Here is a 16,991-nt window from a genome sequence, read left to right on the forward strand (position 1 = left end):
TGAAAACTCTGCCAACATGGCGCAGGTCTGAAGTAAATCAAGAGCACTGGGTGGAATTCTACAAAGCACACAATACTGAATCAGTATGTGGTTCCAATATTTATAACAATAATGCATTCACAGCTCACAATTCAAAGCATGTGGAGGCATGTCTCCTGACTTCCTTTGTAAATACACAATGTCTTACCAGCCCAAAAAAACTGCATTTACATGGGTACATAAAGTTTCCTTGTAATGTAATCAGTTTTCCCTTACCAAGACCAACTCCCGAACTCCTAGTCATAACATTACAAATCATCATAGTCCCACCCTACACATAAAGCACACTACATAAATATTTTACTATAGAGTTCACAACCACAGCGTTCATTTGATCCTATTGGCTCTGTTCCTGTGTAACTGAACTCAAGATTGTGTGTGTGTCTTCGTTCGTGTGTGTAGCTACATTGGAATACACATCTGATTGTCTGAGTAGAGCAACGTAATATGATTGGCTGAACATTGAAACGACAAATGGGCAGAAGTGCGTGTGTGTGTAGAGGGTCTGAGCCCCAGCCTTGACCCCTGCAGCGTGCACAGGCCTTTAAAGCAGGGTAAGGCTACGGTAACACCATCTCCCACACGGAGTGACCAGCTAGTTCAGTTCAGCATTCAGCCAATAAGGAAAACAACATTCATGTTCAGTAGCAGCAGCTGTGTCCATCTGATCTGGCATCTCTACTCCCCTGCCTTCTTTCTATCGCTCCTCTGGCAGTCGTCCTCCTCTCCTCTCCTCACGACTGCTTTCCTTTCTCCAGGGAGCTATGGATCTTGTTCAGGGTCTTTTTGATGCGCAGGGCTGTGAGGCGAGCCGAGGGGTTCTGGTACCAACACTCCTTCATCAGTTTCACCAGGGCAGACAGGGTCTAGAGCGAGAGGGTGGGAGAGATGGAGAGGGTCATTGTAAGTTGATACACGAGAAGACAGGGTTTGAAACACAGAAACCTGAGAACGGATGACCTTAATGTAGTGTTACCGTTAAGGTCATGGTACCAGTGTGTGTGGTCATTTAACGGTCATGTAGTGGTCATACTCACAGGGTCGGAGAACCAGCGGTTGGGGATGAACGGTCGTTGTTGTTCCACACACACCACCTTCCTCATGTCCTCAAAGCTGGGGTCGTTAGGCACCTGGTCATAGAACGGAGGCTTGTACTCCTCCACAATACCTGATCACAGGGGTAAGAGGACATCTAGTGTTAGGGTCAAGGGTTACAGGGGCTAGATGAAGGAAAGGGGACGAGGAGAGGAAGCCACTTGACGTCAGAGGTTTCTGAACTATTTTAGGTAATAAAAATATTACTAGTCCTCACCGTTGCTGTAGGTTCTCCTAGCGATCTCCCACAGCACCAGACCGAAAGCCCAGATGTCCACTCTCTTATAAGCATCAAAACAGTCGGTCTGGATGGACTCATCCAACACCTCAGGAGCCATGTAGCGCTTGGTGCCCACCTTGGGGTTGTTTCCTACATCCAGCTGGTTGTCTGACTGGGAGTGGGTTACTGCCAGGCCTGTAGGGAACAGGGGGAGAGGAGAGAAACTGGTCAGTACTGGCACAAAATGGCTACTGTGGGTGCCCTGTTTATTTTTTGTTATATGGCTCTGCATCTATCAATCTGACATATTTCTTTCACATTGGATTTAAGTACCGACGCTAATTAGTATCATGTAAAGACAGACACTCAGACACACACACTACTGACCCAGATCAGCTATGCAACAGCGTAGCTCCTTGGTCACCAGTATATTCTTGCTCTTCAGGTCTCGATGAGCGATGGCCGGCTTCCCCTCGGTGCCGAAGATCTCCGTGTGCAGGTGCACCAAACCGCACGCCACCGACGTCGCCATCGCTAGGCCCTCCCCCGTCTCCACGGGAACCCTCTGGAGGTAGTCGTAGAGCGAGCCGTTGTCATGGTAATGTGTGATAAGCCAGAGCTGGGTGCTGGAGTTACGAGACGTCATATCTGACGCCATGAAGCCTGGAAGGAAACGGAGAGGTCAAATATCTTAACTAATAACTATTATTTTAATATTACCATCGGGTTCTCCCCAGGAATTTTTAACAAGGTGCTGCTGCTGAGTACGGCGGGAGATTTTTTAACACCTGTAATGGTTTTACAGGCCATTCGGAAAGTATTCAGACCCCTTGACTTTTTCCACATTTTGTTACAGCCTTATTCTAAATTGGATTCTACACACAATACCCAATAATGACAAAGCGAAAACAGGCTAAGACATTTTTGCAAATGTATTAATAAGATAATTATATACAAACATATTCAGACCCTTTGCTATGAGACTTGAAATTGAGCTCAGGTGCATCCTGTTTTCATTGATCATCCTGGAGATCTTTCTACAACTTGGGAGACCACCTGTGGTAAATTCAATTAATTGGACATGATTTGGAAAGGCACACTTGAGGCCCAGTGTCTATATAAGGTCCCACAGTTGGCAGTGCATGTCAAAGCAAAAACCAAGCCACGAGGTTGAAGGAATTGTCTGTAGAGCTTCAAGACAGGATTGTGTCGAGGCACAGATCTGGGGTACCAAAAAAACTGAAAATAGCTGTGCAGCGACGCTCCCTATCCAACCTCACTTTTTTTTTGTGTGAAAACATTTCTACAAACCTGTTTTTGCTTTGTCATTATGGGGTGTTGTGTGTAGATTGAGGGGGAAAAATGACTTAATCCATTTTAGAATAAGGCTGTAAAGTAACAATGTGGAAAAGATCAAGGGGCCTGAATACTTTCCGAAGGCACTGTATATGATAAGACCACCCCTCTTACATTCTTTGGGGAGAACGCTGACCATTATTAAATATTATTTGAATGTTGCCATTTCATATCATAACATTGTTCAATATGCTGTTGTGTGCTTGTGTCCAATACAGCATGTGGGTTAGAGAGCGAGATGGACTCCTACTCACCCAGTATGTTCTCGTGTCTCAGCAGCACTGTGTTGTAGATCTCAGTCTCTCTGAACCATGACCTCTCGTCCCGGGAGGAAAAGATTTTCACAGCCACGTTCTCCCCCTGCCACTGACCCCTCCAGACCTCTCCATAACGCCCCTTCCCTAAAGACATGGGGAGAGAGACCTCATTCGTTACAAAACCCATGTTTACATTTCTGTTATATGTGTTTGTCTGTTGTATGTGTTGTGATTCTATGTACCTACACACGCCATTAGGCTGATCTAATTGTTGCGTTTCTACGTACCTACACACTCCATCAGGCTGATCTGTCTGGCCACAGTTCTCTGGACCAGGAAGGGCAGGCCTGAACCACTGCCTGACGTACAGGAGTGGTCCAACAGCTCCTATAGAGAGAAGTGGGGGAGAGACAGAGGTCATCAGGGTTCTCTCTATAAAATACACGCAAACAAACTCATACGAGTCTTTTCTTCTTACAGCCAGAGTGCTGTCCCCAACATTAGAGGTGATGAGTCCGTCAATCGCATCCTGTTCTGGGTCAAACTCCTGTAGTCGCTGTAGCCTGCCGTGGTGCAGCCTCCTGCAGCCCAACACAGATAGGACTGACAGGAGGGTTAGAATCACTACTGGACCCAATACAAACAGGGCCAGAGTCTCCACATGATACCTCACAGGCTCTTCTTTTGGAGCTGGAGGGAGAAAGGTGGAAGAGTGAGAGAGAAAATGTTACATCACTATAACTGGACCCAGCATGCCATGAAACAAGCCAAAGTCTTTGCTTTTCTTAAAGTAGTTTAAAGGGTGCAGTTCCCGCCTGTAGCGAGGAGGGGCAGTAGTGAGCTGGCGGTGGCGTTGCGGTTGCACATGAAGCTGGAGCAGCAGAGCAGGGCATGGCTGAGGGAGGAGGCCGTAGAACAGATCAAACGGGTCTTCTCTGATCCCTGCAGGCAGCCCCGTGTTACTACGGCCCCATGGCTACTGACCGCCACCGACGAGTAGCACTGAGAGCCCTCGCACTGGGGGGAGTTGAGGCAGCCGCTGCCCTCACACACACACAGCAACTGGCCATCTAATAGAGAGAGAGAAGAAGGGGAGAGAGTTAACACACATGCAAAGCAAATGTCCATATGAGAGAGAGCGGTAGATATACTTTACGTCTACCTTCGGCCAATGTCTGCAGGGTCTGTAGCAGCAGGAACAGAAAGACACAACGACCCATTTGGTTCACTGCACTGTAGGGGAGAGGGAGACGGTCAGCTCTCAGAACAGGGCTGGTCACAGTCATTTTATTTCCTCTCTTTAAGGGACACAATGGCTTTTGTCTCAATTGATCGATCCTCTGCAGCGTGTGTGAGTGAATTAAACTGGGCTGCAACTCACAATGTTGACAGGGAAAAATAACCAGCCACACTATGTTGTTGTCTTAGGGATCTTTTTATGTAGTGTTGTAGTGTCTCTCTCGTCGTGATGTGTGTTTGGTCCTATATTTTTATTCCCAGCCCCTGTCCCCGCAGGAGGCCTTTTGTCTTTTGGTAGGCCATCATTGTAAATAAGAATTTGTTCTTAACGGACTTGCCTACTTAAATAAAGGTTAAATAAAACATTTAAAAATAAACAAATAGCAGAATATAAGATCCACATTAGACCATGGATTGGGTCAATTTAATTTCTATTTAGAGAGGAATTGAAACTGAATTGCTATTCACTCTCTGAATAGACTGAATTGCATTGGAACTGACCCAAGCCCTGGTTAGATATGGGCTTACTACTAGCAGGTCTTACTTGTAGTGGTCCAGTTGGGATGCTCTGCTGTGCCTTAGGGCTCAGACATAGCCAGTCTGGCCTCTACAAATGGGGACAGGAGAGAAGCCAAACAGTAGCAGGTTTCAGTTAGACACATTCTCATATCAGGTAGCCATCATACACGTATTACTGCTTATTTTATAGCCGGGTTTCTCAACTGCACAACACATTAATGATGTGATGTACATCAGTCTAGGAAGTACAAAACCAACACTGTGGTAAAGTTACTGGTTTGACTCTTTCAGTCACCATAAAACACGCATAGCTAGTTAGACAGCGTTAGCTACCGAGCGAAAATGTTCTAGATATCTAGTTGGCTGGACATGATTTGTGTCATGCCCTGCAAGGTTTAGTGGAAGCTAATTGGCTAGCAGCCAGTCTCCACACATCTGTTCTCCTCGGCCATCTAGCTAGCTACTGTTCGCTAACGCAGGCTAGCTAGTTACGGCATGACACAAATCATGTCTAGCCAACTAGATATCTAGAACATTTTCGCTAGCATTGTTGAATACTCCGGCATTGTTGAATACTCCTGATTGGCTTGAAGAGCATTCTAGAGTGTGCATTATGTAAGGGATAATCAACGAGTTCTGTGGAAAATAATGAACGACGTGGGAGGTGTGTTCCACGATGCGCTAGAGGAGTGAACTAACATTCCACAGAGTTGCATTATTTTTTTAGAGAACGCATAGAGCCCCGAGTTCATTATCCCTTTCATACCATGACTATAATTTAACACATTTGCTGCTATGAATGTGTTTAACATATAGTAGCTAGCTAGTTTACTAGAGTAGACTTGGTAACCAAAACGACTTGCTAGTTCAGCTAACCAAACCATCAGTCCTAGCTTGCTATTATGAAAATCTAATTCAGCAACGAAAATAATGTTTTCAATTAACCTTTTGCTTTCAAAAGCAGCTCGAACATCTAAGAATGAACTTAGCCATCGAATTCTACTGTGCTGATATACTGTGCGTTATTTAAAGCAATAAGGCCCGAGGGGGTGTGGTATATGTCCAATATACCACGTCTAAGGGCTGTTCTTATCACGACGCAACGCAGTGCCTGGATACAGGCCTTAGCCTCTGTATATTGATTATATACCACAAACTCCCAAGGTGCCTTATTGCTATTATAAACTGGTCAACGTAATTAGAGCAGTAAAAATAATTTGTCATACCCGTGGTATCCAGTCTGATATACCACGGTTGTCAGCCAATCAGTGTTCAGGGCTCAAACCACCCAGTGTATAATGGGCATTATATCCTGGGTGGTCAAGCCCTGAATGCTGATTGGCTGACAGCCGTAGTATATCAGACCATGTACCACAGGTATGACAAAACATGTATTTTTACTGCTCTAATTATGTTGTTAACCAGTTTATAATAGCAATAAGGCACCACGGAGGTTTATGATATTTGGACAATATACCACAGCTAAGAACAGCCCTTAGCAGTGGTATATTGGCCATATACCACACCCCAAGCCTTATTGCTTAATTATACCATGGCATTGTTGAATACTTGAAGGGCATTCTAGAGCGTGCATTATTTCAACTGGATGTTTTAACACATTTCTAGCAGCAAACGTGTTAAATTATAACCATGATATAAAATGGATAATCAACTTCCCTTTTTCCAAAATTTGTTCTGTTACAGACTTATTCTAAAATGTATTGAAAAAAAGATATCCAATCTACTCACAATACCCCATAATGACAATGCGAACAGGTTTGGAATTCTTTGCAAATGTATTAAAAATAAAAAACAGTAATATCTTATTTACATAAGTATTCAGACCCTTTGCTATGAGACTCGAAATTTATCTCAGGTGCATCCTGTTTTCATTGATCATCCTTGATGTTTCTACAACTTGATTGGAGTCCACCTGTGTTAAATTCAATTGATTGGACATGGTTTGGAAAGACACACACCTGTCTATAGAAGGTCCTCCAGCTGACAGTGGATGTCAGAGCAAAAAACCAAGCCATGCGAACAAAAGAATTGTCCGTAGAGCTCCGAGACAGGATTGTGTCGAGGCACAGGTCTGGGGAAGGGTACAAAAAAAATCTCTGCAACATTGAAGGTCCCAAAGAACACAGTGGTCTCCATCATTCTTAAATGGAAGAAGTTTGGAACCACCAAGACTCTTCCTAGAGCTGGCCGCCCAGCCAAACTGAGAAATCGGGGGAGAAGGGTCGGCGAGGTGACCAAGAGCCAGATGTTGACTCTGACATAGCTCTAGAGTTTCTCTGTGGAGATGTGAGAACCTTCCAGTAGGACAACCATCTGCAGCACTTCCCCAATCAGGCCTTTATACTAGAGTAGCCAGATGGAAGCCACTCCTCAGTAAAAGGCACATGACAGCCCACTTGGAGTTTGCCAAAAGGCACCTAAAGGACTCTCAGACCATGGGAAACAAGATTCTCTGGTCTGATGAAACCAAACTCGAACTCTTTGGCCTGAATGCGAAGCGTCACATCTGGAGGAAATCTGGCACCATCCCTACGGTGAAGCTTGGTGGTGGCAGCATCATGCTGTGGGGATGTTGTTCAGCAGATCGAGGGAAAGATGAACGTAGCAAAGTACAGAGAGATACTTAATGAAAACCTGCTTCAGAGTGCAGGACCTCAGACTGGGGCAAAGGTTCACCTTCCAACAGGACAACGACCCTAAGTACACAACCAAGACAACGCAGGAGTGGCTTCGGGACAAGTCTCTGAATATCCTTGAGTGGCACGGAATTTAACCCGATCTAACATCTCTGGATAGACCTGAGAATATCTGAGGCGACGCCCCATTCCTACCTGACAGCGCTTGAGAGGATCGGCAGAGAAAAATGGGAGAAACTCCCCAAATACAGGTGTGCCAAGCTTGTAGAGTCATGGTGCTTCAACAAAGTACTGAGTAAAGGGTCTGATTACCTATGTAAAATGTGATATTTCAGTTTGTATTCTCTACACATTTGCAAAAATATTTTTTTTCCTTTTGGCTCTGTCATTATGGGGTATTGTGTGTAGAATTGGGGGCGGGGTACAATTTAATCAATTTTAGAATAAGGCTGTAACGTAATAAGATTTGTGAAAAGTCAAGGGGTCTACACTATCTGAATGCACTGTATTATTGTATCAAAACTTCTAGTTAGCTAACGTCTACTTGCTGTTTTATTACAATTCACTATAAGCTATTGGCAATTTCACTACGCGAACGTTGAACCATCTTAACGTTACTTGTTCTAGCTCAGCTTCGTTAGCATGCCCTTAGCTGGCTAGTAGCTGCTAGCTCCCAAAAGCTTGCGAAATGGTGCTTACCTGGGCTTAATTAACTGATTTGGGTAGGGCTAATCCAAATTAGCGTGCTAGTTAGTTCAGTTGCTTTTACTATAAAAAGGCTGAACGAACCGACCACCACCCACAGGCTTCTTGTTGGGTCGTGCAGTTCTTGCGCAACAACATGACGTCACAACGTTCCCGTTATAATGCATTGTGGGTACCCCAGTCCTCAAACCATTTTGGGTTTCTCCCCAGTACAAAGTTATTTTTGTTTAGGTGTTTTTGTACACACATCTCATGTAATTCATTGAAGCATTTACAATGAGTGTCTGATGTAGCTCAACTCTGCAGGGGGCAGACAGCCAGGTAGCTAGACAGATCAAAGCAAGTTCACTTATGTAATATATTTATAACTCATTGCCTTGCACTCATTCTTTATCAGCTTTCTTGGTCCCTTGACCCCTCCATCCCCTTCTGTGTTTACAGAATGCAGATATGAAACACTGGATAGGTGGAGAAGCAGTAGGGCTTAACCTTCCCTTTGCCTAGAATGCTCAATGGACCTTCGCCATAATGCTTAGATCCAACCTACTTGGATGAGATCTGACAATGGCCAGTCACACCTATCATAAACACTGGGATGAAGTTCCCCTAGGCATAGATCTAGGATCAGCGTCCCCTCCCCGATCATATCCAAAATCATTAGTTGGAATAATGTCAAAGTGACCCAAGTACAAACTGTACTGAGACATGAGATCACTGCAGTTGCAGACTTCTCACAGTCTTACGCAACATCGATTTAACTGCTGTGTTGAAACTTCTGATTTAAAAAAAAATTGTTATCGGAACATCCTTATGGCTTTAGTATTTTTCCACTGAGTATCACGTGTCTCTTGTACACGTACTGCTTAACTGAGATGTGTGTGTATATGAGTCAGGGGTCTGAGCCTCATAAAGTGTGTCATATTGGAACAGGTATCGTTTCAGAATGAGGGGTACTGTTGTTCTGCTGGTGTTGTTGTTCTGTCTGTCTGGGGCATGGACTCAGGAGGAGAGTGGAGGGGTCAGAGAGAGTGACATCACTCAACCGGGACACAGTGCAGGGAGTGAGAGCAGGGGGAGAGAGGTTCAGATGGAGAGCCAAATGACTGACGCTTCAGAGAAAACCAACAAACAGACGACCACCTCGCCTGACATCTGGACTGAGATGAAGGAGCTGAGAAACATGGTGCACAACCTGGGAACCACTGTGGTGGAGCAGAGCGAGAAGCTGAGGAACATGGAGGTCAGAGCGACAGCCAGTGAGGCTGAGGCAAAGGAGCAGAGAAACACAGTGACCGATCTTAGGGTGGAGCTGATGCTCACCAAGAATAAAGTGGAGGAAGTGGAGAAAGAGAATGCAGGTCATTTAAGCTTATTATTTATTGCTTTACAGTCAACTGAAGTTACATTTGATTGTCAGCGAAAGTGGAAATAATGAACATTTAACATTCTGGATGGACGTTTCTTTCAGTTTAGTTTGTAAGGCACTTACGTACTTGGGCCTTATTACGCCAAGAGGCACATGAAGCCTCAACAATGTCCCGCCTTATTTCCTGTCCTGGGACCTCTTTCCACAATCAAAACAAAGGTCAACATGAACTGTTTTTCATATTTCTTCTATCATTCTAGACCTGACCGCTGGATTGAGTGGCAGTAAGAGCCGGGTGGAGGAGCTGCAGACAAAGAATGCAGGTCATTCTCTATATTGCTTATCTGAATGATTATGCTTATTACTCACCTGTTTTACATAAACTTGAATAGCTTATGTTTCCATAGTTCAGCAGCTTGGGCTAAATTTATCAGCCATGGGGGACAGAGTGACAGCCAGTGAGGCTGAGAATGCAGGTAATAAGTAAGAGTAATTTACTGGTTGTTAAAAAGGGATAGTTCACCTAATTGACAAGAATACTTGAATATTTCTTTACCTTGTAATAATTCTATGGAATATGTGGTGTCTTGCAGGTATGTTTACATAATGTATATTATACATGCTACTGTACTTAACCTTACTGTTCATAGGAAGTGCATTATACATAAGAGTAGTCCTGACTTTGTAATGATTGTTCAGCCCTGGAGACCAAACTGAGTGCTAGTGAGAGCCAGGTGGAGGAGCTGAAGAGGGCAACTGCAGGTAAAACAGATGATTGCCTTGACATCTGCGTCAAACATACACACGTCTCGCAAAACATTAGCTTGTCTCTCTGAGAGCCACAGTTGAGTCTTCGATCTTAGGAGGGTGACGTCACAGTTCAGTTTAAACTCTACAACACACACACAATTGAAAATGTAGCAGTTGATTTGCCTGCTCTGTTCAGTTTTGAATCTATCCAAACACCACAAAGCTTCTCTACTGTCTCTCCCAGTTTGGCTGTATTCAGCTCCCCCCTACTCCCAAAAATGTCACATCTGCCACAGTAGAAGAGTTCTATCATATGGTGACATCACTCTCCCTGAGATCTCACTCAAAGCTCTTGCTCCAACATTTAGCATTGTTCTGTTTTCACTCTGCAACACGGATACATACATACATACATGTTTTTTTTTTAATTATTTTTTTAAAATATGTCACATTTATTTAACCAGGTAGGCCAGTTCAGAACAAGTTCTCATTTGCAACTGCGACCTGGCCAAGATGAAGCAAAGCAGTTCAATACATACAACAACAACAGAGTTACAAATGGAATAAACAAACATACAATCAATAATACAGTAGAAATATCTATATACAGCATGTGCAAATGAGGTAGGATAAGAGAGGTAAGGCAATAAGTAGGCCATGGTGGCGAAGTAATTACAATATAGCAATTAAACACTGGAATGGTAGGATGTGCAGAAGATGAATGCGCAAGTAGAGATACTGGGATGCAAAGGAGAAAAATAAATAAATACAGAATGGGGATGAGGTAGGTTGGATGGGCTATTTACAGATGAGCTATGTACAGGTGCAGTGATATGTGAGCTGCTCTGACAGCTGGTGCTTAAAGCTAGTGAGGGAGGTAAGAGTCTCCAGCTTCAGAGATTTTTGCAGTTTGTTCCAGTCATTGGCAGCAGAGAACTGGAAGGAGAGGCGGCCAAAGGAAGAATTGGCTTTGGGGGTGACCAGTGAGATATACTTGCTGGAGCGCGTGCTACGGGTGGGTGCTGCTATGGTGACCAGTGAGCTGAGATAAGGGGGAACTTCACCTAGCAGAGACTTGTAGATGACTTGGACCCAGTGGGTTTGGCGACGAGTATGAAGTGAGGGCCAGACAACGAGAGCATACAGGTCGCAGTGGTGGGTAGTATATGGGGCTTTGGTGACAAAATGGATGGCACTGTGATAGACTGCATCCAGTTTGTTGAGTAGAGTGTTGGAGGCTATTTTGTAAATGACATCGCTGAAGTTGAGGATCGGTTGGTCAGTTTTTCGAGGGTATGTTTGGCAGCATGAGTGAAGGATGCTTTGTTGTGAAATAGGAAGCCGATTCTAGATTTAATTTTGGATTGGAGATGCTTAATATGAGTCTGGAAGGAGAGTTTGCAGTCTAACCAGATACCTAGGTATTTGTAGTTGTCCACATATTCTAAGTCAGAACCGTCCAGAGTAGTGATGCTGGACGGGTGGGTAGGTGCGGGCAGCGATCGGTTGAAGAGCATGCATGTAGTTTTACTTGCATTTAAGAGCAGTTGGAGGCCACTGAAGGAGAGTTGTGTGGCATTGAAGCTCATCTGGAGGTTAGTTAACACAGTGTCCAAAGAAGGGGCAGATGTATACAGAATGGTGTCGTCTGCTTAGAGGTGGATCAAAGAATCCCCAGCAGCGAGAGCGACATCATTGGTGAATACAGAGAAGAGAGTCGGCCCGAGAATTGAACCCTGTGGCACCCCCATAGAGACTGCCAGAGGTCCGGACAACAGGCCCTCCGATTTGGCATACTGAACTCAATTGGAGAAGTAGTTGGTGAACCAAGTGAGGCAATCATTTGAGAAACCAAGGCTGTTGAGTCTGCCAGTAAGAATGTTGTGATTGACAGAGTCGAAAGCCTTAGCCAGGTCGATGAATACGGCTGCACAGTAATGTCCTTATCAATGATGGTTATGATATCGTTTAGGACCTTGAGTGTGGCTGAGGTGCACCCATGACCAGCTCTGGAACCAGATTGCATAGCGGAGAAGGTACGGTGGGATTCAAAATGGTCGGTAATCTGTTTGTTAACTTGGCTTTCAAAGACCTTAGAAAGGCAGGGTAGAATAGATATAGGTCTGTAGCAGTTTGGGTCTAGAGTGTCTCCCCCTTTCAAGAGGAGGATGACCGCGGCAGCTTTCCAATCTATGGGAATCTCAGACGATATGAAAGAGAGGTTGAACAGGCTAGTAATAGGGGTTGCAACAATATCGTCAGATAATTTTAGAAAGAGAGGGTCCAGATTGTCTAGCCCAGCTGATTTGTAGGGGTCCAGATTTTGCAGCTCTTTCAGAACATCAGCTATCTGGATTTGGGTTATTAACAACGTTTAATCTTTTGCCAGAGGGTGTAATGCAGTTTTCACTGTGTACTTGAGGTACTAGAAGTACAGTCTGTCATTCAATCTGTATGTTACCTTTCCTGTGTTTGCAGACAGGCCAAAGGTGGCCTTCTCTGCTGGTTTGACTGATTCAGGAACTGTTGGACCCTTTGTTGCTGAAACCACACTGGTATACACCAAAATCTTCTCAAACATTGGCAAGGCCTACAACCCAGCTACAGGTAGTCTACTTTCACTGATCTCTGGCCTGATTTCAAACCAACCCTTTGTCCCTTTTTGAATGCTCCTTGCAAATGTGATATGTATTTGTCGCTCTTTAGTCATGCGCGGCCATCCTTCCAAACCCTCCTTCGTAAGCCTGGGCTTCTGAGGCTAGTCACTCTTATGGCCGTTGGGCTAGGAGGTTAAGTAGTCTGGTACTTACTGTAGCTACAAAGTAAACTTTTCTTGTTTAGCTATCAGGTGCCAATGGCATTCTGTTTTGTGTTGATTCCTCTTTACTCTCTGATACAGGTGTCTTCACAGCACCAGTGAGAGGACTCTACTACATTAGCTTCACTGCCATGAGTGTCCAGACCTCGTTTTACTTTTATGCATACATGTATAAGAATGGACAGAAAATCATGTATAGTCAGGGATATAATGCTGGCGGTTATGAGACACTGTCTAATGGAGTCTGTCTAGAGCTGGAGGAGGGAGACGTGGTGTACATGCGCATCCCTGCAAGCAACCGGCTCTATGATAACTCAAATAATCACAACATCTTCAGTGGCTTCCTGCTCTTCACAGTGTGAGAATATCATGGATGCTGTAATGGTCTCTAGTAAAGTGTCTGTATGTCAGGGCCTCTTTGAGCCAAAATGACTCCCGTATTAATAAATGCATCATTAAAAGCAGAATTTTGTATTATTTATGTTTTACAGTCTGTATGACATGCTGATGAATGTGTTAATTAGTTCAACATGACAGTAGCTCAGTGTTTCTGGTTGGTGGGAAGAAGGGGAGAGGAAGGTTTGGGATGGATGATTAGGTTACATTATATAGTCATGGCATAGTCTGTCCACAACAAGGCCCAAATGTACCTATCATTAGCACCAAGTAGAACTCCAATTCTGAACAGAGAACTCTTAATTTACGCTTTACCTCAATACCATACTCCTTATAGTTTTTTAACCTTTTAATTAGACCTTAAACCTGTTTATTTTCATCTGGGGGAAAAAACAAGTGCAACTCTGCCCCCTTAGATGCCAATGAAATCACCCATATAACTAAATTGTTTACCGGCAATGTTACTATCCATCTGGTAGTGTTGGTATCTGACTGACTGTTTATCAGTATGCATCCAAGGACAAACAGTAGGGAGCTCTAGAGGGAAATAGTCTTCTTGGTGGTGGCCTAGAGTTAGATGAACTACTGCGCCCTCCGGTATCTGGACAGATATCAACTCATTTGTTGTTGCTTTATTATGAAGCAATTTCATTGGCTAAATAATCAAGGTCAAATAAAGGTAGGTCTTTGGACACCGATGCCTTGACCAGCTTTTATCCCACCGCTTTTCAATATTTGTTTTACCTCAGTCTCCTCTTCAGCAATTTAATGCATGCATGCTCGATCGGTACAATAACTTGGGCAGACAACTTTGCACTCTTTTTCCCTAATTAACGTCTTCGTTATAATAATATAGAATATGTTTTTATCCAAAGCAACTTACAGTAGTGCATGGATACATTGTCTTATGGGTGGCCCCAGTGGGAACCAACCCACAATCGTGACATTGTAAGGGCCTTGCTCTACCAGCTGAGACACACACAGACCAACATAAGAAATTAAAGGTGACATTCTGTACTTTAGCCTAATTTAAATACGTTTGGAGGGCACAGTAGATATCTTCTTTGTACACTGCTCTGGGTTTGGCTCTGTGTCCATGCCCCTTCAGGTCCTATCATCTTAGCACCCTCTCTGTTATCTGGACCAATGTTTTCAACCTGAAATCTGAAGACCTTGGCGACTGGCAAATGACAGACAATAACAACAAGCAGTCTCGTAGCCTCATTGATCGAAATGACTGTGCTATTTCTGACTTTCGTGTCGCAACTCCCTGGTTGAAAATGATTTGTTATGCATTTGTGTGCTGGAAGCCGTTTTGAAATCTGACACCTTGGTTGGATAAACAACAAGTTAAGCTTTATTTTGATGTATTGCACTTGTGATTTCATGAACGTTTAATATTTATAGTAAATTTATTTGAATTTGGCGCTCTGCCATTTCACCGGATGTTTGCCAAAGAAGTTTTAAGGAAACACCTTCTCAATTGTCTTGTATTTTACCAGTCTTTGGTTTAATTGTCTAGACTTTGAGAACACGTGCAGCTTGTGGTTCACTACGATGTGTGTTCTCTGTGTATAAGGAAGGGAACTGAGCTCTGTAGACTATATCATATCTGAAGAAGCATTGTTTCAGAATGAGGGGTGCTGTAGCTCTGCTTGTGTTGCTGTTCTGTCTGTCTGGAACATGGCCTCAGGAGGAGAGTGGAGGGTGTTCTGTTTGTCTGGGGCATGGACTCAGGAGGAGAGTGGAGGGTGTTCTGTCTGTCTGGAACATGGACTCAGGAGGAGAGAGGAGGGTGTTCTGTCTGTCTGGAACATGGACTCAGGAGGAGAGTGGAGGGTGTTCTGTCTGTCTGGAACATGGACTCAGTAGGAGCGTGGAGGGTGTTCTGTCTGTCTGGAACATGGACTCAGGAGGAGAGTGGAGGGTGTTCTGTCTGTCTGGGACATGGACTCAGGAGGAGAGAGAGGAGGGTGTTCTGTCTGTCTGGAACATGGACTCAGGAGGAGAGAGGAGAGGTCAGAGAGAAAGACATCACTCAACGGACAGGGGAACAGAATATGGTGAGTGAATTTCAGATAAAGAACTGAAGCTACAGGCACGACCAAACCACCTGATGTCAGGGCTGAGCTGAGAGCGCTGAGAGACATGTTGGTTGAACAGAGAGTGGAGCTGTGGAATATGGGAATATGGCCAGACTGTAAGCCAGTGAAAGTCAGAACACAGGTAGTGTAGAAAAGCTTATTCTTGAATTAGTGTGAGAATCAATATGATTAATAAAGTTGAATTGGATTGACTGCCAGTGAGAGTGAAAATGCAAATATGATAAAGTGTATCAGTTCACGTTCTACAGTGGGTTGGTCATTTAATGTGTCTCTCAGTTTCAACCTGTTGGTACTAGGGGGCAGTATTTTCATTTTTGGAAAAATAATGTTCCCAAATTAAATGGGATATTTTGTCAGGACAAGATGCTAGAATATGCATATAATTGACAGCTTATGATAGAAAACACTCTAAACTGTAAAAATATTGTCTGTGAGTATAACATAACTGATGTTACAGGCGAAAAATCCAATCTGGAAGTGACTCATCTTTTGAAAGCCCTGTGTTCCGATGAGTCCCTATTGAGCTGTGAATGCCCTATCAACCAGATTACGCTTTCTACGTATTCCCCAAGGTGTCTACAGCATTGTGACGTAGTTTTACGCATTTATGTCGAAGAATACCCGTAGGCGGCTTCATTGCGCAAGTGGTCACCTGATGCTCCCAGAGAAATTCTCGCGTAAAATACAGAGGTAGCCATTATTCCAATCGCTTCTACTGAGAAACCAATTGTCCCGGTTGATATATTATCGAATAGATATTTGAAAAACACCTTGAGGATTGATTATAAACAACGTTTGCCATGTTTCTGTCAATATTATGGAGCTAATTTGGAATGTTTTTCGGTGTTGTCCTGACCGCAATTTCCGGTCGATTTCTCAGCCAAACGTGAAGAACAAACGGAGCTATTTCGCCTACAAAAATAATATTTGGGGAAAAAATGAACTTTGGCTATCTACCTGGGAGTCTCCTGAGTGAAAACATTCAAAGTTCTTTAAAGGTAAACGATTTAATTTGATTGCTTTTCTGATTTCCGTGACAAGGTTGCCTGCTGCTAGCAAGGCATAATGCTATGCTAGGCTATCGATAAACTTACACAAATGCTTGTCTAGCTTTGACTGTAAAACATATTTTGAATATCTGAGATGACAGGGTGATTAACAAAAGGCTAAGCTGTGTTCCAATATCTTTCACTTGTGATTTTCATGAATAGGAATATTTTCTAGGAAGATTTATGTCCGTTGCTTTATGCTAATTAGAGTCAGATGATGACAACGGTCCCGTTCACGGGTGTCACTAGATTAACTGTGAGGTAACCAGTGTTTCTGCTGATATCATTCTAGCATTGGCAGCAAGACTGAGTGAGAGGAAGGTGGAGGAGCTAAATACCAAGAATACTGGCAATGTATTTTATTTAATATGACAGAACATGCCTTTATAGAAAGCAATGAAATACATGTTGAGTACAAAT

General features: G+C 43.7%; 2 protein-coding genes across 5 annotated transcripts; one reads left to right on the forward strand and one right to left on the reverse strand.

Annotated features, from left to right (window-relative positions):
- Positions 1-86: 86 nt before the first annotated feature.
- LOC110528876 (activin receptor type-1) lies at positions 87-8,221 on the reverse strand. 3 transcript variants are annotated; one of them, XM_021611047.2, is made up of 11 exons: positions 8,082-8,221; positions 4,751-4,813; positions 4,130-4,200; positions 3,783-4,037; positions 3,446-3,657; positions 3,255-3,354; positions 2,965-3,111; positions 1,742-2,017; positions 1,352-1,549; positions 1,077-1,207; positions 87-905 (listed from the first exon to the last, which is right to left on the reverse strand). In XM_021611047.2, exons 3-11 carry the CDS (start codon positions 4,185-4,187, stop codon positions 774-776), a joined length of 1,509 nt encoding a protein of 502 aa, XP_021466722.2. In that variant the 5' UTR covers positions 4,188-4,200; positions 4,751-4,813; positions 8,082-8,221; the 3' UTR covers positions 87-773. The 3 variants fall into 3 exon arrangements, with proteins under 3 accessions (XP_021466722.2, XP_036838679.1, XP_036838678.1); XM_036982784.1 differs by lacking the exon at positions 8,082-8,221 and adding an exon at positions 5,952-5,985; XM_036982783.1 differs by lacking the exon at positions 8,082-8,221 and adding an exon at positions 5,671-5,826.
- On the forward strand, positions 7,823-13,485 carry LOC110528885. Of its 2 annotated transcripts, XM_021611064.2 has the most exons (6): positions 8,322-9,445; positions 9,714-9,776; positions 9,861-9,929; positions 10,153-10,215; positions 12,682-12,810; positions 13,103-13,485. In XM_021611064.2, exons 1-6 carry the CDS (start codon positions 9,031-9,033, stop codon positions 13,381-13,383), a joined length of 1,020 nt encoding a protein of 339 aa, XP_021466739.2. In that variant the 5' UTR covers positions 8,322-9,030; the 3' UTR covers positions 13,384-13,485. The 2 variants fall into 2 exon arrangements, with proteins under 2 accessions (XP_021466740.2, XP_021466739.2); XM_021611065.2 differs by lacking the exon at positions 9,861-9,929 and having other exon boundaries at positions 7,823-9,445.
- Positions 13,486-16,991: the final 3,506 nt, after the last annotated feature.

This window comes from Oncorhynchus mykiss, chromosome 7, assembly GCF_013265735.2.
Source record: "Oncorhynchus mykiss isolate Arlee chromosome 7, USDA_OmykA_1.1, whole genome shotgun sequence".
NCBI classification, from domain to species: Eukaryota; Metazoa; Chordata; class Actinopteri; order Salmoniformes; family Salmonidae; genus Oncorhynchus; species Oncorhynchus mykiss.